Below are 22,043 nucleotides of genomic sequence, written 5' to 3' on the forward strand. Positions count from 1 at the left end.
CTAGAGGGGAGGGTGGGGGATGTAGGGGCGGGGGGGGCAGTGTCAGTGTGCGTCAACGCCGTCAGCAGTTAAATCGTGCTCGATCACCTCCTGCCTTTCAAGTAACTCTTAAGTTGATCGTAAAGTCATTTTAGAGCTTTTCAAACCCCCCTGTTCACACGATAATACAACGTGTGTGATGTGTTTGTGTGTTTTCGGCCCCTCCACGCCTCCTTCCCCCCTCCCCCCTAACTCATAATCGTCCTTGGACTCGTCTTAATGGCACAGCATTCTCTCCCGAAATATTCGGGGTGCTAGAGGCACAAACAAGCGTCGGTTATACAAGGAGACCCCCATTCATGATGAGGTTTGAGTTGATTTGAGTTCATGTCGGAATCAGAATATTTATTCTGTAGAAATCCGATGAGCTAGGAAGCTTTTTTTTAAATTTACAGATGTCTAGATGAGGCGGGTCAGAAAGTTACAACAAATACGGATGATCCCGGATATTTTACATGGGAGATCCCATTGTACTGCGTGATTGTAGCAATAACAATGACGACGAAAAAAATCAACATTGCAGAGAAACGAGTGCATGGACTCGTCTACTTACGAACGAGTTAGGTTCCGGAGGTCTGTTCGTAAGTCGATTTGTTCGCAAGTCCCAACTTTACTCCTGTCGATTCCAAACATGTTGTACGGCGTGTACACTAAACACGGGGTTTGGATTTAAAAGTTGTATAATCTCAAGCAGATGTAGATGCCACTGGTTCTTCATGTTCTGCAGATGTAGATGCCACCACCGCCATCTATTGCACGGCGGTTGAACTTACGACTCTCGGTCCTGACAGGCAACTGGACATACGGACACGTTTGTTCGTATCTCTGAAAGTTCGTAAGTCGAATGTTCGTAAGTAAAGGAGTCCCTGTACAGGGCCCTGAATGAATATCGCACGACGATTTAACGAGGTACTTGATGGATAGCCAACTAAAATAACAAAGATACGCTTGAGAAACGACAAAAACAATTTAAAGACGCCCACGAATCTCTTATTATTAAATCTTGTACCACTCTGGAAGACATAGCCATCACTGTCACACCCATTCAATTACCGATTGAGAAGAATAATACGACGGTTAGCAGGGTCACTGAATCAGTGGGGTGGTCTCAATAAGAGGGGATATGTGGGATGAGGTTATGGGGTTGTTGTAGGAATCGCAGAGTTGGGACATTGGAGGACAATTGACAGGGATGGAGTGAGCGGTGGAGTCGATGGCCGGCAGCTACTTCCAGATGCGGGGGTGACTGAAGGACCACCCACGTAGACGACTGCGTCACGTACATCCTGGTGATGTTCTAGGGAGGGTCAGAACGCTCTAATCTGGAACAAGAATAACCTGCTGGTACGGGCAGCAGCAGCAGCAGTCATGGTCCTGGATCACCGCCTCCACAGGGCAGCCCGTTCTCTCACAGGGCACGATCGTGCGATGTGATCCATCAGGATGAACTTCCACTCATCCGTGTTCTTTGGGTCTTTCGGTAAAGTCACGTGGATTGCTTGTGTTGCGATCGAAACGTCGTGATATTTTTTATTAATTTCATTTTTTATTTTATTATTTTATTGTTATTTTTTTCTATCTACGTCACTTTAGCGAAAGACCCAAAGCATATGAATGCCTGTAGTCACGAAAGCTTTAAGTGAACACTCATATACCTGTTTATAATACTCTTTGGTTCTATTGGGTAACGTCACGTAGGTGAAAATATTTATAAAGTCACGTAGATGAAAATATTTCCACCTACGTGACTTTACCCAATAGAACCAAAGAGTATGGATCCTAGCAGTCACGAAAGCTTTAAATCTAGAACCTGTTTATAAACCCACACAAGCATGACGCCACTCAACCACTCATCCTTCCAGCCACCACATCCCCCCAACCCAACCCACTTTGCCACTCTACCCCCTGCTCCATCCAACTCCCCCCCCCCCCGTACCACCTCCACCACCCCCTTCAACCACCTCCCCACCTTTGCCACCACCCCCCCCCCCGTCATCAACTCCTCCCCACCCCCACCAAATTAAGCCGGAGAGTTGTAAGCGGGTGAGAGTCGAAGAGTCCACAGCTCTCGCCTCTCGGCTGCTCCGTGTCTGCGAGCCACTCTTCCACGGGCTGACTACCACCCCCTCGCCTCCTCTGACGTAAGTGGAGCGGTGTTTTCGTTGTCGTGGTTAACGCGTGGATTTGCGTGACAGAGTGGCTGGGAGGTGGGGATGACAATCGAGCGATGTGACGCTGTGGGAAAGATGATGGCTCATTAACCTCTCTGGAAGTGCGAAATTGTGCAAAAAACACATCACCCAGACAAAGACGCGCACAAAGACAAAGCCCCCCCCCCCCCCCCCCCCCCGGATAGCCCGAGCGGACTTCTGGGGTAAGTGCTGTTAGCGAGTCACCTATGAAGACCGGCACGGCACACGAAGAGGTGGGTGGTCACACGAAGAGGTGGGTGGACCACCTTTGTCTCCCTAGTGGCGATGTTTTTTTTACGCATTGCACCAGGTACTCGTCTGTGGATGAGTCGACCTAAGGGGATCCCTACGCTCGACCCAGACTATTGACACTGCAGCTTAACCGCATAGAGATACACAGATCCGCACACACTCGAACACGCAAACACGCAATTCTTAAATGTCCCATTACTTATTGTCCATGTCACTTTACTGCTGTTCTTTGACGTTGATAGTTGAGCAGTTAATGTGTCATCTTCACATATCTCTCTCCACATTACAAATTAAAGTTACATTTTTATGAACACAACCCCATCTTCCCCAAAGAATGTGTTGGCCCTGACTTCGCTGATGAGACATTGAATGTCAAAACCGGCCCAGATTTTTTTGCTTGTAACGACGGCTCAACGCTCCCGACGTTACGCGATCACAGAAGGCCTTTCTTGGGGCGGTCCAGTGTGGATTACGCGGTACAATTTTGCTCTCTTATTTATTTAGCGTGGAGAGACGGACATGTGTTGAGGAGGCAATATCGCCTGTTGGTTTATTTCGTTACGGTATGTGCATCCTCCACTGCGACGTTAAGGATCGTGTCCGTGTGCTGTGTACCCGGAGAACGCGGAGTGTCCGCTCGTTCGCGTGCGCCTTGCTCTTTGGAGATGCTCAAATCATTGACAGACCACTCGCCACCAGCTCAAGGGCAGTGTTCCTTCTGGGGCACTCGTGCGTACTAAAGCGTAACCAGCCACAAAACTAAGACGATGGAACTCTTTATATATGTTTCTTTAAAATGTACTCAACCTAAAGTTTTGATGAGGTCATAGCGTGTAATGGTCAGCGCACCGGACTTGCAATGCAGAGGTCACCCGTTCGATCTTCAGGCGTGGCAGTTGAAACAATGGGCTTTGTTGTTGTTAAATACCACCCTCCCACCTTCCTCCATCGCTCCTTCACCTCTGTCAACCCAGCAAGATGAATGGGTCTTCTTCTTCTTCTTCCTCTTCTTCTTCTTCTTCGTTCGTACGGCTGATGTAGATGCGGAGCAACGACTCCAATTTCACAGTCGTGTTTGTGGATCGGGCGTTGCGTCGTTATAGATTGTGCAGTCTCTTCTGGATGACCACAGTCGCACACAATTCTGGCTCTCACCTAATGAGGCTGGTTGTAAGCATTGACGAAACGTCGTACTCGAATTGTAAATGTTTCGGGTTTGCTCTACAACACATCGGTGTGCTGAAGTAGTAACTAATTGGCACGTTTTGTTGACGTGACAACCCTTACTGATACTGGAGAGTTTTTTTGTAATTTTCCATTTGTGCATCAGGTATCCCCATGGTTTGTGCGGATGCGGTTTAGGGTGGACCGTGAGCTTCGTGGAAGATAAAACCCAGAGATACTCTGCGTTGGGGGTTTGTGAGTTCTTTTGAAATTAATACAGCTCCCCAAGCTTACTCTGGGTTGAACTCGCTTTGCTGAAGGTGAAGCGCCTGGGTTCAAATGGGGCTTGCGTGACTTCAAGCGACGATGAATGAGTGAACACCACAGTTAGTGGATCTGCACGTTGCGTGCAGCGAGCGGGCTAAAGCGTGGCTACTCCCATCTCTTTCGAGACGACGGGCCAGCATGGAAGAGTAGGCCAATGTGCGCCCTCTCTCTATCTCTCTCTCGAGGGGCTCTCTAGAGCTGCCACTCGTGGAGAGCCCTTGGGCCAGCAGTGGCGTGAATCAAATATTGTAGGGCGGTACCTAGAGCATTACCTCATGATGAAGGCCACAGACAAAACTGAACTTGCTTTATTTTACCAGGTAAGGCGCACTGCCACAGGTGGCAGCTTAATGAAGTAGCTTATCACGTGGACATTTTTACCAACACTTCTAAGCCTCCCTTGAGTGGGTGCCCTTCTGCCAATAGTGGCGCAAGTCGGCAATTACAGGGCTGCACCTCGTTCCGCAACTTTAAATCTCACGGCCACGTTGCACGAGACCATTGTTGTTTTCTCTATCGGGTTGACGTGTACACGTACGGTATACACGTGCACATGTACTGCTCGGTTTTGTCAATCCACTGCCGGATGCTGGCCTCTCCAGGCTGTCGTGGTGGGGGGTAGTGGGGTATTTCACCATACTTCACCACGCTGTGAAACGGGGAGGGAGGGGGGCGGCTGTGCAGGATTGCACCGAGGAGGCAGAACTGATGCTGACCACCACTCAACGCTGATGCTAATCATTACCGCAGGGTTCACAGCACTCCGTGCTCACCACTTTGCCACCGCTGACAATGAAGCATAGGATTGTCAATATTTGAACCACCATCCATTAACATGGGTTCCAACCCCCCCCTCGCCCTTACATCATGGGGACGTCTCGGAATGTACTTCCAGGGACTTCTCTACTCACGAACGAGTTAAGTTCCAGAGGTCTGTTCGTAAGTCGATTTGTTCGCAAGTCCAACTTTACCCTCGTTGATTCCAAACAAGTTGTACGGCATGTACACTAAACACGGGGAATGGCTTTAAACGTTGTATAATCTCCTGTAGAGGTAGATGCCTGGTTATTCACATTCTGTAGATGCCACCGCCACCAGCTATGACGCGGCGGTTGAACTCACGGCTCTCGGTCCCGACAGGCAACTGGACGTACGGACAGGTTTGTTCGTATCTCTGAAAGTTCGTAAGCCGAATGTTCGTAAGTAGAGGAGTCCCTGTTTTCTGTATTACGTGACAGCTCACTGCAATTCGATCTGACACCGCTATACTACGTGGACCTGTGTTTTTTTTTTGCTCCATCAGCGTGACCAGCGTGGTGAAGTATGGTCACATAATAATCCCCACCGACCTACACGTCGCGGTTGAGGGATTAACAAAAGGGCTGAACATATGCGTGCCTGTGTTTCTAACGTCACCGTCACAGAATGGAACATTTAGCACAGGTTAATGGCCACAGTTCTCATTAACTATGTAAACGCATTACATTCCTATGCAGGTCACGGGTTAATCCGTAATGTTAATGTAATGCAGGGGTTAATGTTATTCCCCGTCGGTAGAAGCAAAGGGTTGATTGATCACAGTCAGGATTTGTTCATCTACCGAACCGGCCGTGCTGTTAAGCTGACCGGGAGGGAATGTCAGACAGCACAGTGAAGAGGTTGTTGAACCCATCTGTGCGGACCTTAACCCGAGCACACACCATCTGCGCAGCGTGGGGACTTCATTCAGCAGTAGGTTTTACTTTAAAAAAAGGGCTGCACGTGTAATTATACGTACCTATACGCGACGATAGGTTATGATGAATACGCAGCTTTTCAATTTCTGGTTCGGCGGAAGGACGTCCACTAGCAAGGAACTCGAGACGTCCACCCACTCTCCCGAGGGGTTATTTGGCCTTTTCGTCCACGTTGGCTAGACGTCTTGGAAGAGGTGGACAGTCACCCACACTTTACCCCACCATATGCCAACTGCCGATCGACCAGCTGCGCTGTTACTCAAAATTAATTTACCCCTAACATATTATCCCTTTTTCTTCTTTGGGTCTTTCGGTAAAGTCACGTGGGCAGGTTCAAATTAATAAAAATAAAATAAACTAAAAACTAGGACGTTTCGATCACGACACAAGCGGTCGTCATCAGGAGGAAAAAAGAGGGGGGAGCTGCTGAGGCAGAAAGATCTTCATATTCTTGGTTCTTTCGGTAAAGTCACCGCGTAGAAGGGAAACAATAAAATAATAATATAAAACAATACAATTCTCACGACGTTTCGACTACAACACAAGCAATAATCATCAGGTGTGAAAACCACAGCAAGAATTTTTGAGAAAAAAACGCCACTTTTTTCAAATTTTCTTGCTGTGGTTTTCACACCTGATGATGATTGCTTGTGTTGCAGTCGAAACGTCGTGAGAATTTTATTGTTTTATATTTTTTTATTTTTTTATTGTTTCCCTTCTACGTGACTTTACCGAAAGAACCAAGAATATGAATCCCTGCAGTCACGAAAGCTTTAAATCAAAAGATCTTATAGTTAAGTGGAAACCCTCACCGATGAGGCGGTTACATTTTGGCTGAACGGCAGCTTTCCCCTCTGTTTTCCTCCTGATGACGACCGCTTGTGTTGTGATCGAAACGTCGTAGTATTTTGCTTATTTTATTTTTATTAATTTGAACCTATCTACGTGACTTTACCGAAAGACCCAAAGAATATTAATTCCTGCAGTCACGAAAGCTTTTAAGTCAAGATATTATCACTTTGCTTATTCATTTGAATACATTTGCACAAATGGACCTGGCAATGTTACGCAAACATTTATCTTAGCACATGGCGCCGAATCAGAATCAGCATATTTACTTATGATGCAGGAATCCGATGAGCTATGAAGCTCTTTTTCTCACGGGTATCCAGGAGAATCATCCGGTGCAAAGAAAATGCTGGTCCTCATACAGACGAACTGGACCCTTAGCAGGGACATTGTTAACATTTACAAGAACGCTAATATTTAATAAAGTTATTACATGCCATTGTTGTATTCCTTACATCACATTACATATCGGGAGAATTAAACAGTGGTCACAAAAAATATTTCGACTACCCTGTGCATAGATTTCTTTTTTTTAAACTCCTGTCGTTTCAACTGCCACGCCCGGGAGATCGAAACCCTCCTGGATTGCAAAGCGAGTGCGTTCACCAGGCAACGAGCGCATCGCAAGCCGAGCGTCTCCTGTCAAGCCGAGCTTGACGCCAGCCAAAGGATTGGACGTCCATCCGACTGCCAAGCACGACTCGGATTAAACTCCGCGTTAATCGCTTTCAATGTAAACGTCCCGTGCCGTGCGGCGTGAAGAGCGATTGTCAGTGGGGCGTTGTGTAATCGCAGTAGCGGTAGTAATACTAAAATAATAACGTATAGTGCGTTGGCGGATCCACTGCTGGATGAATGGCTTCTCCCGTTGCCGTGTCCGACTTACGAGGAGGGTTTCGTTTGACCATACTTCGCCGCGCCGGTCGTTGCGGGTTGGCGAGGCGGTGTGGCCGACGTTTCGGGGTGGCAGCAGAGGGAGAGTGGACCAAGATTCGCGTTGCATTCTATGCTCCCCCACTCGCGTTCATCAACGCCGCACTGAGCGGCGTGGTGAAGTTATGGTCAAATGACCCCCGGCGACCTGCACGAGGTATGGTCCGGTCAATCTACCCGCAATAGCCTTAGAGGAGGGTCTGCACATTGTGCTGGCCGTGTAGACGAACTACACGGACTGACGAGGCACAGGGAGAGAATCGCACAGAACCGTCCTGTGCATGGAATGAGTGCGGGACGGAGGGACATGCGGATGTCAAATGCGCATGCAGGGCAAAGGGTCTCATTGTCCAGACCAAGTGAGGAGTGGGCTTGGGAAGGAGACCCCGCTCGAGACGATGATGGCCGATGGGTCGGGAATAGTGGGCAACCCAGGGGGCACATCCACTCGGGAGATGGAGCGATGAAATAAGTTCGTGCGCAGGTGTCAGTTGGAACGTTAACATCGCAGAATGGCGAGAGATGGGTGGCGGTATGGGGAGGCCTTCATCCAGCGGTGGATTTATCATGGCTGATCACGGTGAGAGGTCAAGACACCAGGATAGTCTCATTAGCAAGAGTGATCTTCATCCAGCAGCGGATGGATCATGGCTGATCACGGTGAGAGGTCAAGACACCAAGATAGTCTCATTAGCAAGAGTGATCTTCATCCAGCAGCGGATGGATCATGGCTGATCACGGTGAGAGGTCAAGACACCAGGATAGTCTCATTAGCAAGAGTGATCTTCATCGAGCAGCGGATGGATCATGGCTGATCACGGTGAGAGGTCAAGACACCAGGATAGTCTCATTAGCAAGAGTGATCTTCATCCAGCAGCGGATGGATCATGGCTGATCACGGTGAGAGGTCAAGACACCAGGATAGTCTCATTAGCAAGAGTGATCTTCATCCAGCAGCGGATGGATCATGGCTGATCACGGTGAGAGATCAAGACACCAGGATAGTCTCATTAGCAAGAGTGATCTTCATCCAGCAGCGGATGGATCATGGCTGATCACGGTGAGAGGTCAAGACACCAGTATAGTCTCATTAGCAAGAGTGATCTTCATCCAGCAGCGGATGGATCATGGCTGATCACGGTGAGAGATCAAGACACCAGGATAGTCTCATTAGCAAGAGTGATCTTCATCCAGCAGCGGATGGATCATGGCTGATCACGGTGAGAGATCAAGACACCAGGATAGTCTCATTAGCAAGAGTGATCTTCATCGAGCAGCGGATGGATCATGGCTGATCACGGTGAGAGATCAAGACACCAGGATAGTCTCATTAGCAAGAGTGATCTTCATCCAGCAGCGGATGGATCATGTCTGATCACGGTGAGAGTTCAAGACACCAGGATAGTCTCAATCTTGATTTGAAGCTTTCGTGACTGCAGGAATCCATACTCTTTGGTTCTTTCGGTAAATTCACGTAGGTAGCCTTCAGCATCCTGTACCATTGACATGCTAATCTTCTCACATTAGCATCACTAACCCAGCTTCTCTCTGTGTCCACCTCCCCTCTCCCTCCCTCCCTCCTTGCCTCCCCCCTTTCTTCCTTCTCTAGCTCCGCCCACTTACCCAAGGGGTTGAGCCCACCAAAACCCTTTATAACCTCTTGTTGTTAGCAGATCTTTCTCCTAAAGCAGCTGTCCTGCTGTACCGTTTCCGCCTGATGACGGTCGCTTGTGTTGCGATCCAAACGTCGTGATTTATTTCATTTTATTTCTACCTACAGGATAGTCTCATTAGCAAGAGTGACCTTCAGCCAGCAGTGGATGGATCATGGCTGATGAGGCATTTCTTCAGAAGTAACGCGACTCATTTGGGACCGTGGGTTGTTCGCCACCTTCAGCGAGAGACTATCAGTCAGTTTCTCTCATCTCCAAATCACCAAGATAACCGTGAAATGTTGGTCTTTAATCGCACTGGATGGTGCTAACCGAGGTGAAAGTCTCTTCTGCCAGGGAGACTTAGGGGAGGGCTATAAAACACCGCGCGATGTCAACATATCGGTGCAACAACGCAATTATATTTAAAAAAGACGAAATCAAGATAAGATAAATATAAAAACACACAGGGCATCATTCACGTGCAGGTTTTATTTTTTTCCATAATCCGAAAATCCCGGCCTTTTTTCGTAAGAGTTGCAACAAAAAGTTGGGAAATCTGGTCCAGGGTGTCGTTGGTAAAGCTTGAGAAGGATAAACTAGCTACACGTATTAAGACCCAACATTTGTTCTAACAATCGTCAGCAGCAGCATCCGTCATGCCCAATCCACAGATGGATATGAATTTTAAAAGTTGTTCAAGACGTTTTAGATAACTTTTTGAAAATAAATAAAAAGTATTCTGCGTGCCCCGTGTGAGGATCGAACTCACGACCTTCAGATTATGAGACTGACGCGCTACCTACTGCGCTAACGAGGCAACTGCAGAGTACAGACAAAGGCCCCCCTCTCATACAGGCCCCATAGACTGTTGGGGCAAGTGCTGTTAACGGGCACTGTGGCGGCACACGAGGTGGTGAGGGTGGCCAGCACCACGCCCAGCCGCCTTTGTCTCCCGAGTGTTTAACACGTTGCGCCAGGTACGGTGGTACAAACGGTGTCGACGTGCCTTCGTCTCGTTTCGCTAATAACTGGAGATCCCAAGGAAACTTCAACAATTCGTACACCAGGAATCAAATAAAAAAAAACACATCTCCCCTTTCCAAAATACAGGCTGGTGGACTTTTTTTAGAGGGCGGAGAAAAACCAACTCGGCGGCCACCGCCTCACTGCCATCTGCGAGTCGCAAAGCAATAGGTATTGTATTGTGTTTTTCTTTGGACATTCTTACCCGCCCCGACTGGACATCTGTGAAAAGGAGCTTTATAGCTCATCGGATTCCTCCAATATAAATAAAAATTCTGATTCTGATATTGAGCGAGTATCAGCATAATGGGCATAAACAAATCAAAAGTGTGTTGTTTGGACAAGGCGAAGAGATGTACTGGGGATTGCACGACAATTATCATATCATCATCATCACTGGTTCATGCAAACATGATTCCTTGTAAAAGGTTTCAGTTTGGTGTTTTAACAACTTAACAACTTAACACCTGTTCTGTTGCCAGATTCAAGGGGAAAACCTATGATCATATTTTGGTACTGGCAAATGAGGTCCCATGATGTCAAGGCCGTATTTATAATAAATATTGGGGGGGACCCATCCCCCCCAATATTCAAATACTGTATGCTTAAAATGCCCCCCCTCCCAATATATTGCTATAATATAGATTTCTGTTTATGATTATGGTTATGGTTGTACTTTATTCATCCCTAATCTCTGCCATGACATACAATGAAACAAGAAAAGGTAAAAAAAGAAAAAATAGAGGAATGTAATAAAATACGCTATTAGACATTATTGTAAAAAAAAAAATCCATCCTATGTGTGAGTGATTTTTTTAATATTATAGGCAGGGAATTCGTTTTCAAATTTAGATTTTTTTTCTTGGGGGGGGGGGGGGAGACTCCCAGACTCTCTGGAAGATTTGGTCCCCCCCAATGTTGACTCCAAGGCCACGGCCTTGCATGATGTAGATATAACTGACTTTGTTTCATCAAGCCCTATGCATGCATTAACATTATATAACAAAAAATAAGAATGAGAACCAAAGGGGTTGCAAGGCTGCAGTTGAGGTTAAGAACCTCTGCTCTATAGGGAAAGGGGAGTTTGGGGTGGGGTGGAGAGGGCGGAGTGATCTTCGGATGCAAGAGTTCCACAGAGCGAGGTCCACTTAGATTCCAAGCGAATGGACGCAATCATGCGGTTGTGACCTCAAAGCGCCCACTCGGTAATCGACCCTTGACCCAAGAAACCTATGAGATCTGCCTCCCCCACCCCCCCACTCCTCCCCACTGCCCCACCACTTCCCCAATCAAAGACAAAAATGCCCCGTAAAGTCTCTCATAGACTTGGGGCAAGTGCTGTTAGCGAACGCTTATGAAGGCCGGTGCGACACACAAACAGGTGGTTTGGTGGTTAACACCACGCCCGGCCACCTTTGTCTCCCCAGGGCTGACGTTTACACCAAGGTACTCATTTTTAAGGCTGCGTAGACCTAGGCGAAGCCCAGGACCGGTTCAGATACAGACGCCACTGCTATTGGCCGTGAGCGGGAATCCAACTCGGGGCGTTGGGTTCGTAGCGCAGTGCGCTTACTCCGCGCAGCAAACCATCGGCGTGCAGTGATCACGGTTGATTGCCCCAACGGCGTCGAGCGCCGCGCGCACGGAATCCGGGAACGCGTTTCGAACCGTCGGACCAGCGTGAACGGGGAGGCCAAAAACACCTGCTGGACTCTAGCGGGGCTCTCTCTCTCTCTCTCTGTAGTGGAGGACCTTCAACAGTGGCGTGGCCCAGCTTAACTTGGGGGCGCCGCGGTGGCGAGATGCCACCTCCCTCGCCTGGCGTCCAAGAAGGATCGTGGGTTCGATGCCGAGCCCCGACGTCTGCTGTATATTTGGAGTTTTTGCATGAAATATAAAAACAAAGGAGTCACAATTCGCAGCGGCGCGCGGTGATCTCCTACCGAGTGGCGCTTCCGCTCAGAATGGCAACACGGTCGTCAGTGCTGCAGACAGCGCTTTTGGTGTCGTGTGGTGGAGCAAAGACAAAGATTCCCCGTATAGCCTTAACAGGCTGTAGGGGCAAGTGCTGTTAGCGAGTCACCTATGAAGGCCGGCACGGCACACGAGAGGGGTGAGTGGCCAACACCACGCCCGGCCGCCTTTGTCTCCCTCGTGGCGATGTTTACACACCGCACCGGGTACTCATTTAGAGGCTGAGTCTACCTAGGGGAGGGCCCAGGACCGGTTCAGATAAAATCGTCACCGGTGTTGACCGTGAGCGGGAATCGAACCCGGGTCGCCGGGTTTGTAGCGCAGCGCGCTAACCGCTACACCAGCGCGCACACACACAGATGCAAAGGTCCCCCGTATAGCCTTTAACAGCCTGTTGGCGCAAGTGCTGTTAAAGAGCGTCCTACTAAAGCCCGCACACACACACACCGGCACATACACGCACACACACAAACACACACACACACCGGCACAGACACACACACGCGCACTGACAGACGCGCGCCCGCACACACACACGGGCACCCACACCGCCACCCAACGCACGCGTCTGTGATCACAAATACCGCGCGTCCGACGAAGCGCACATAGTTGGTGGCGAGTCGGGCGAACCCCAGCCCCGCCTCCCAGTCACCCACCATCACCTCCGCCCTTCCAGCACGCCAGCCCCTCTTACCTCCCCCCTATTTATCCCCTGCACCCCCCTGCTGTCCCCGACGTGCTACCTTCATCCCAGGTGCGATCTTCAACTCCGCTGTCTCCGCGTCCCTCCAGGTGAGATTGATGGCGGTGGTGATCGTGACGGCGTCCCCCGACTCGCCGTCCCTCTTGGGGCGTTCACGCGTCGTGTTGATTTACAATAACACCGTGTCGCCCGCGACGTGCGAGTCGCCTGCAACGCGTCGTGATTGCTCGCAGCGTGGCGGTTTTTGGTTGCCGGCGACAGTCGCAGTCACGACGCGTGCATTCCGGTATCAGAATTTTAGACTGGAAGAATCCGATGAGCTGTGAAGCTCTTTTTTTCACAGCCATCCAGTAGTTTCGCAGATGTGCGGTCGTACAAACAACGGGGATGCTGAGTCGCGTGGAACAGGCGAACGTCGCCGACATAACAGGAGCGGCTTCAAAAGAAAACGAATCTGGCTTGGGCGAGGGCACAGCGTGGCGAGCTGGGATGATGGTGGTGACGACGATGTTGAGAACGGAATTTAAGCTGGCAAAGCAGAGGAGAGATCAGAGAGAGAGAGAGAGCGATGTGATGATATACGGTGTGTATGTGTGCAGTTGTTGAATGAGATGGATTTGTAGTGGCGGTGCAGTACCGTGACCGCTTTCGCGACAGCGTAGGGTGCCGACATCCAGCAGTGGATAGAGCGTGGCTTTGATGACGAACTCTGCTACAGATGATGATTTTTTTCGGCTGCCGTGTCTGACGATGATTTGTTTGTTATATAAGACTGCGCGATTAAGTAAACGCACGGATACATTCTGGAATATTCTCAACAACCAAAAACCCAAAGCCTTTAACAGACTGCTGGGGCAAGTGCTGCCAGCGAGTAACACCTACCCCCCACCACCAACACTACCTATACTCGGAAGTCAAAAATAAACAATGAACGCGCTGGAGCCGCGCGCTGTTCCTTCCAAAGCGATTTGGCTACGGCTTGAGACCCCCCTCCTCCTCACCCCCCTCACCGCCCCCCGCCCTCTTCATCCCCCCCCCGCCGCCGTTCCTCCTCGTACACGAGATGAGACGCTAACAAGGAGACCGAGCAGACAGGGTTCACGGTCGCACGCTACAATCCTGTCCTGGCTGTGATGCGGTAGAGAGTTGCCGCATCATAGCCAGGACAGGAAACGCCGATGCGTTTGTCCGGTTGTGCCGTCGTGTGATTTGGGCACGATGTCCGACGTTTCGGTCCACGTGTTGGAAACAAATTCAGGGTACTGCATTCTCTAATTATGGCCTCCGCTTTTGAGCTCATCATCATCATCCTCTTCATACATGATGTACGCAATGTTGGACGAATGACTCACGAAGCCGTTAATTATACCATTAAGTTCCAGTCACATTTCGTGGGTGTTAGAATTATATTTTTCAGAACGGACGTTTGCTTTTTCATATTTACTGTATATATGAGGTGTTGTAGGGTTGCGCCGCTTGTGTTGCTCAACACGATGTCCGACGTTTCGCACCACGTTCCTGAAGAAGCGCGTGGAGCGAAACGTCGGACTTCGTGCCGAACAACACGCGGCACCGAACCCGCAGACGCATCGGAGGGCTGTTACAGACAGCGGCTCCGTGACTCTGCATCACAAAACGGAGTGGGGAATTACTTCCAAAGTGAGGCGACGTGTTTCAACTGCTTAACACACACACGGAGGCGCGCGGCTCCGTTTAAAAACTACGCAACAATCCTTTCTCCGTAAGGAGAGCGACGAGAGAAGGCAGATTAATAGAGTCGAGTTCACAAGATCGTTATCTGTATTAGAAAAAAAAATCAATTATAAGCAGAATTATAAATCGCACAGGTACACATGTCTGGTCCATCAGCCCATTTATTGGCTTTCCTGACCGATGCCACCGGGCAGCACTTTGTTTAAGTAAGCAAACTCGGGACCGGTTTCGACTTCATGGGTCTCATCAGCATAGGGAGAGTCAGGTTAAACAAATGTTGCTGAGTTAGACCAGATGTTATTGGCAAAGGCACTGCGTCTACACGACTGAGTTCCTGCTTTACTTAATTTGAGCCGGCCTTGTTTAGGGTCGGGCGAGCCGAAAAATGTAGCCTCACCCGGCACACAACATTCAGTATACATATCGCTATGGCCGTGGCTACGGTGCTACTCACTTGGCTACTACTCTAAATCTATACCACGAGTGATTCCTGAAGAAATAAAAAAAAACATCGGTGGGGGAAATGAGGCCGTGTGGTCCCAGGTATATCTCCACGTTCGTACACCCGCCGACTCAAACACCACAATGCCACGTGCCCACCAATTAACCTGCGTGCGTGTGCATGATGAGGTGCTCCTAAGCAGCAATTCCCGCAATAGCCGGTTCAGGCTATAACGGAGGATTTTTGTTTATTGCATGATGGGGAGCGATGGCGCAGTGGTTAGCGAGCTGCGCTACAACCCGAGTTCAATTTATGCTCACGGCCAATACCAGTGACGATTATGTGAACTGGCCCTGGGCCTCTCCTAGGTCCACTCAAGCCTAAAAAATGAGTATCTGGTTCGGTGTGTAAAAATCGCCACTGGGGAGACAAAGGCAGCCGGGCGTGATGCTGGCCAACCACCCCCTCGTGTGCCACTTGCGCCAGGTTTCATAGGTGCTACACGCTAACAGCATTTGCCCCAACAGTCTAAGTCTATACGGGGGGATCTTTGTCTTTGTTGGAAAATCCAGCATGCAGAAGAACACGAAGTTGGCCCTCGCCTCGGCGATTCTTCTCGTGAGCCTCGCAGTGGCTCTCATCCTGGGTCTCACCCTGGGTCTTCGTCGCACCGATCCGACCCCCGTGACCCCCCTGGTGACCCACTCGTACCACAGCGCCGCCGTGGCAGCCGATGCAGGGCCGTGCTCCGAGGTCGGGAGGTGAGAGAGGAGATGGAGATTGCACCGTGGCCCGAGCTGGCCTGGGGAAATGACCTCTCGACCCCCCCCCCCCCCCCGCCACCTATTGCTAGCCTGGATTTCCTGCCGTGAGAGGGCTTCTTAAATTGAGACAACCACCAGTGCAGGGAGGGCGTTGGTGTCAGGGGGTGCAGGTGGAACGAATTTAAGAGTGTTCTAAATTTAAAATAAAAAAATTCTGATAACACGAAGGCCACAATAATAGCAATAATTATGGTGGTGGTAGGGAATGCAGGTGGAACGAATCTAAGAGTTCTAAATTTAGAAACCAAAATTATGATAAGATGAAGACCGTAATCATAGCAACGATGCTGATGATGCCGTCATTAAAACTAAAGTACACCATTTTTATTTGACCACGAAAGGCCCACTGAGCTAGGTAGCTCTTTTTCAGAAGCGACCTGGCCACAAATGACAGCTCAACGAAGTGGCTTATCATGTGGAAATTTTTAGCAGACAAATACTCTAAACGTATTTTGATTATAAATGTGGGGGGGGGGGGGGAAGCGGAGGAACCGGATAAAAATCCACGTGACCACGAGGAGAACATGCAAAACTCCAAATATGCAGGCGTCAGGGTTGGGATCGAACCCACGACCTCTTGCATACCAGGCAAAGGAGTTAACATCTCGTGGTGGCCTTTCCACCAGAAATTGCATGGGCGAACAGCGCTACGCCTTTACCTTTAGTCTGCGATGAGCCCCAGTGAGCTGTGGGCCTTAAAGAGGATCCTGCATTGGGATGTTTGGAGTATTCCTGTTTGGGATGTGCGTGTGAGGAAGGCAATCCGAGTGTTTGTGTAAAAAGCTAGCGGAGTAATAATTCACCCCCCATTTGGCGTCCGATGAATTGTCATGATTCGGGGCAGCGTTTCGAATTAAACAATTTTATTTTAAAAGATTGCATTGTATTTGTGGCCAACCTACACTACTGGGTGAGGGGTCCCTTCGGGGTGTCAGTGACCGACTCCCAGCCTAGAGCCACCAGCCCAAGTAGCCCTGACTCAGTAACCATGACCCAGTAACCATGACCCAGCAACCCTGACTCAGCAACTCTGACCCAGGAGGCTTGACCCAGTGGCCCTGACTCAGTAACCCTTACCCACGAGCCCTGACCCAGTAACCCTGACCCAGCAACCCTGAGAAAATATGAACCAGACCTACCCCAGTCACCCTGTCCCAGGAGACCTGACCCCGTAACCCTGACTCATTAACCCTGACCCAGGAGGCTTGACCCAGTAACCCCGACCCAGGAGGCTTGACCCAATAGCCCTGATTCAGTAACCCTGACTCAGTAACCCTGACCCAGGAGGCTTGACCCAGTAGCCTTAATTCAATAACCCTGACCCAGTAACCCTGACTCAGTAACCTTGACCCACTAACCCTGACCGAGCAACTCTGACCCAGTAACCCTGACCCAGGAGGCTTGACCCAGTAGCTCTGATTCAGTAACCCTGACCCCGTAACCTTGACTCAGTAACCCTGACCCAGGAGGCTTGACCCAGTAACCCTGACCCAGGAGGCTTGACCCAGTAACCCTGACTCAGTAACCCTGACCCACGAGCCCTGACCCCCCCCCCCCCCGCCCCGTGGGCCGCAGGGACGCGATGAAGGACGGCGGCTCCGTGGTGGACGCGGCCATCGCGGCGCTCCTCTGCGTCGGCCTCTTCAACGCGCACAGCATGGGCATCGGCGGCGGGGCCTTCTTCACCATCTACAACGCCTCCACCGGTGTGTGTTCGTGTTTGGGTGTGAGCGTGTGTGTGAGCGTGTGTGTTTGTTTGAGCGTGTGTGTGTGAGCGTGTGTGTGAGCGTGTGTGTGTGTGAGCGTGTGTGTTTGTTAATGTTGGGAGCGGTAGTGCAGCGTTTAGCGCTATGCTGCGCTACGAACCCGGCGAGTTCTGAACCGGTCCCCGGCCTTCCCTAGGTCGACTCAGCCTCAAATGAGTACCTGGTGCGGTGTGTAAACGTCGCCACTGGGGAGACAAAGGCGGCCGGGCGTGGTGCTGGCCACCCACCCCCTCGTGTGCCGTGCCGGGCTTCATAGGTGCTCGCTAACAGCACTTGCCCCAATAGTCTGTTAAGGCTATACGGGGATCTTTGTCTTTTCTGCGTGCATTGCACCAACAGACAATGAGGCTAAACGGCTGGGGGGGGGGTGTGTGGTTGGGCGGAGATGGTTGTTTAAAATCTAAACATTGTCTGCACTGAGTGTGCGTGCGCCATGATGAGTAAGCACGAAGTGACGATCGATCTTTATCGCTCACGTAAACCCCCTTTTTCCTGCCCATCCTCGCAGGGACAGCGGAGTTTATAAACGCGAGGGAGACGGCTCCCCTCAACGCCACGGAAAACATGTTTGGGAACAACTCTGACCTCTCTCTGACCGGTACCTCCATCGTCTACCCCACCCGCCCACCAGTGCCGGATGAAGCTAGTGCGGGGCCTATAGCATTTATTTAATAAAGGGACCCTAAATAAAAAAAAAAACACACACATTTTTTTTACTTGCATAGTAAATTGTATTTTTTCATTTTCTATACAGCCAGATAATACGCTAACATTTTAACACCCAGTCGTTCATAAAAGTTGAAGGCGGTATAGTACTATAGTAATAGAGCAAGTGCAGAATCACTGAACCGGAATTGATAGCTTGAAAGCGTTTAGCGCGGGGCCCTTGAAAGTGCGGGGCACGTAGCTACTACATATCTAGCTACTTTTGCTACTAGTATCATCCGGCACTGCCTCCCACTACGCAAACTCTCACGTCAATAGCACTCACAGGCGATGGTCCTCAGGATGCTCTGCGTGGCTCATATGTCACCTGGGAAGCACCGATTAAGTCAGAATCAGAAGACGTATTTATCCGGGAGGAATCCGGTGAGCTGTGAAGCTCTTTTTCACAGGTGTCCAGTCGGGGGCGGGCAAGAACGTTACGACAAGTCTCACTGAGCACGGACACGTAACACGTCCCCGAATGACGTGCGTCAGTCACTTCCTCGAGAAATTACTCACAGGGGCAGTGGGGAAAACAAAAACCAGCATCATCAGCCATGGTCAATCCACTGCTGGATGAAGACTCTCCCTCCCCAAGCCATCGCCGCCTCTCACGATCCTGCGTTGGAATGTTCGGCCGTAGGCGGACGTCCGTTGCTTGGCTTGCCACTCCGTTGTAAATGATGGCTCTGGCTCACCGGTTTCGCTTCACAAAAGTCTTGGGAACGAACGATTTGTAAACGATGCCCCACGTGAGCGGCGTGCCGTGGTGTGGAAAGACGCGGTGTGTGTGTGTGTGTGCCCCCGCGCGCGTTGCCACAGCGCGGGGGCACAGGTGGCGCACCTGCCGGCCATCTCAGTCAACCCGTGGCACCACCTGGGGTTTGTGCCGCGACCTCTTTCGCAGCAGCGAGCCTTCGACGCTTGCACGCGACGGCCACGAAGCGCACCTAGCCTGGCACAGGCGCCGTGGGCGACGTCGTCGCCGCCGCGGTCGCTGCCGTGCCGAGTGGGGCGGTGGGTCGCGCGCCGCGTGCCACAAGTGACGGTGCCGTTGCGGTCGCGGTTTTTTGCGGCGCGGCTTCAGGCGGGCTGGCCGTCGCCGTGCCCGGCGAGCTCCGCGGCTACGAGCTGGCGCACCGCCGACACGGGCGCCTGCCCTGGGCGCGCCTCTTCCAGCCGAGCGTGGGCATGGCGCGACAGGGCATCCGCGTGAGCGGCGCGCTCGCCGCGGCCATGGAGTCCGCCCGGGGGGAGATCGAGTCGAGGCCGTCGCTCTGGTGAGGAACTCGAGCGGGAGTCGTCGTGCCGCCGCCGCTGCCGCCGCCGCCGCTACCGCTGCAGCCGCTGCTGCTGCCGCCGCTACCACTGCTGCTGCTGCTGCTGCCGCTGCTGCAGCCGCTGCTGCTGCTGCAGACGTTGGCTCAACCGCAGAGTCTCACAGACGCCCCTGACCGAGAGCGAACCAAAGAGTTCAACCTCGAGTGACGGTCATCCGTCGCAATACCCACACGATGAGAGAGAGAGAGAGAAGGAAGGAACAAACAAACAAAAAACCCATCCACTTTCGTATTCTTTTGGGTCTTTTCGGTAAAGTCACGTAGATAGGTTCAAAGAAAATAACAAAAAACTACGACGTTTCGATCGCAACGCAAGCGGTCGTCATCGGGCTGAAAAAAGGAGAGGAAAGCTGCTGAGGCAGGCTGTTTTAAAGGTTTCAAATGGGTCTAGCCCAAGGGTCTTAAACGACGTGGCTTTTACCGAAAGGACCAAAGAGTGTGGATTCCTGCAGTCGCGAAAGCTTCAAAATCAAGATTGGGGCTATTAACGTTCACGTGAGAAATGAGCGTGCTCACGTGAGATCGGATGGACGATCTCCTATGACGAGCGGGCGGAGGTAGCTATGTTAATGCGAGAGAAATGAGCGTGTTAATGTGAGATCGGATGGACGATCTCCTATGACGAGCGCGCGGAGGTGGCTATGTTAATGCGAGAGAAATGAGCGTGTTAATGCGAGATCGGATGGACGATCTCCTATGACGAGCGCGCGGAGGTAGCTATGTTAATGCGAGAGAAATGAGCGTGTTAATGTGAGATCGGATGGACGATCTCCTATGACGAGCGCGCGGAGGTGGCTATGTTAATGCGAGAGAAATGAGCGTGTTCACGTGAGATCGGATGGACGATCTCCTATGACGAGCGCGCGGAGGTGGCTATGTTAATGCGAGAGAAATGAGCGTGTTCACGTGAGATCGGATGGACGATCTCCTATGACGAGCGCGCGGAGGTGGCTATGTTAATGCGAGAGAAATGAGCGTGTTCACGTGAGATCGGATGGACGATCTCCTATGACGAGCGCGCGGAGGTGGCTATGTTAATGCGAGAGAAATGAGCGTGTTAATGTGAGATCGGATGGACGATCTCCTATGACGAGCGCGCGGAGGTGGCTATGTTAATGCGAGAGAAATGAGCGTGTTAATGTGAGATCGGATGGACGATCTCCTATGACGAGCACGCGGAGGTGGCTATGTTAATGCGAGAGAAATGAGCGTGTTCACGTGAGATCGGATGGACGATCTCCTATGACGAGCGCGCGGAGGTGGCTATGTTAATGCGAGAGAAATGAGCGTGTTCACGTGAGATCGGATGGACGATCTCCTATGACGAGCGCGCGGAGGTGGCTATGTTAATGCGAGAGAAATGAGCGTGTTCACGTGAGATCGGATGGACGATCTCCTATGACGAGCGCGCGGAGGTGGCTATGTTAATGCGAGAGAAATGAGCGTGTTCACGTGAGATCGGATGGACGATCTCCTATGACGAGCGCGCGGAGGTGGCTATGTTAATGCGAGAGAAATGAGCGTGTTAATGCGAGATCGGATGGACGATCTCCTATGACGAGCGCGCGGAGGTGGCTATGTTAATGCGAGAGAAATGAGCGTGTTCACGTGAGATCGGATGGACGATCTCCTATGACGAGCGCGCGGAGGTGGCTATGTTAATGCGAGAGAAATGAGCGTGTTCACGTGAGATCGGATGGACGATCTCCTATGACGAGCGCGCGGAGGTGGCTATGTTAATGCGAGAGAAATGAGCGTGTTCACGTGAGATCGGATGGACGATCTCCTATGACGAGCGCGCGGAGGTGGCTATGTTAATGCGAGAGAAATGAGCGTGTTAATGCGAGATCGGATGGACGATCTCCTATGACGAGCGCGCGGAGGTGGCTATGTTAATGCGAGAGAAATGAGCGTGTTAATGCGAGATCGGATGGACGATCTCCTATGACGAGCGCGCGGAGGTGGCTATGTTAATGCGAGAGAAATGAGCGTGTTCACGTGAGATCGGATGGACGATCTCCTATGACGAGCGCGCGGAGGTGGCTATGTTAATGCGAGAGAAATGAGCGTGTTAATGCGAGATCGGATGGACGATCTCCTATGACGAGCGCGCGGAGGTGGCTATGTTAATGCGAGAGAAATGAGCGTGTTCACGTGAGATCGGATGGACGATCTCCTATGACGAGCGCGCGGAGGTGGCTATGTTAATGCGAGAGAAATGAGCGTGTTCACGTGAGATCGGATGGACGATCTCCTATGACGAGCGCGCGGAGGTGGCTATGTTAATGCGAGAGAAATGAGCGTGTTCACGTGAGATCGGATGGACGATCTCCTATGACGAGCGCGCGGAGGTGGCTATGTTAATGCGAGAGAAATGAGCGTGTTAATGCGAGATCGGATGGACGA

The 22,043-nt window shown here is 51.0% G+C and overlaps 1 protein-coding gene and 1 non-coding gene across 3 annotated transcripts in view; one reads left to right on the forward strand and one right to left on the reverse strand.

Annotated features, from left to right (window-relative positions):
- Positions 1-2,049: 2,049 nt before the first annotated feature.
- The window catches only part of GGT1 (gamma-glutamyltransferase 1), a 34,242-nt gene continuing 14,248 nt past the window's right edge, over positions 2,050-22,043 (forward strand). Inside the window, exons 1-5 of one of the 2 annotated variants that reach the window (XM_032967753.2) lie at positions 2,050-2,180; positions 15,575-15,763; positions 17,402-17,532; positions 18,101-18,190; positions 19,385-19,577. In XM_032967753.2, the coding sequence (XP_032823644.2) occupies positions 15,576-15,763; positions 17,402-17,532; positions 18,101-18,190; positions 19,385-19,577 (602 nt within the window). In that variant the 5' untranslated portion in view covers positions 2,050-2,180; position 15,575. Of the gene's footprint in view, positions 2,181-12,515; positions 12,937-15,574; positions 15,764-17,401; positions 17,533-18,100; positions 18,191-19,384; positions 19,578-22,043 lie in introns of those variants that run through there. The other variant, XM_076072612.1, reaches the window with a different exon arrangement.
- On the reverse strand, positions 9,892-9,964 carry TRNAM-CAU (transfer RNA methionine (anticodon CAU)). The gene has a single exon. It is a non-coding gene; the product is annotated as a tRNA-Met (tRNA).

The sequence above is a fragment of the Petromyzon marinus genome, chromosome 38, assembly GCF_048934315.1.
Source record: "Petromyzon marinus isolate PM22_M1 ecotype Great Lakes invasive population chromosome 38, UKy_Petmar_22M1.pri1.0, whole genome shotgun sequence".
NCBI lineage: Eukaryota > Metazoa > Chordata > Hyperoartia > Petromyzontiformes > Petromyzontidae > Petromyzon > Petromyzon marinus.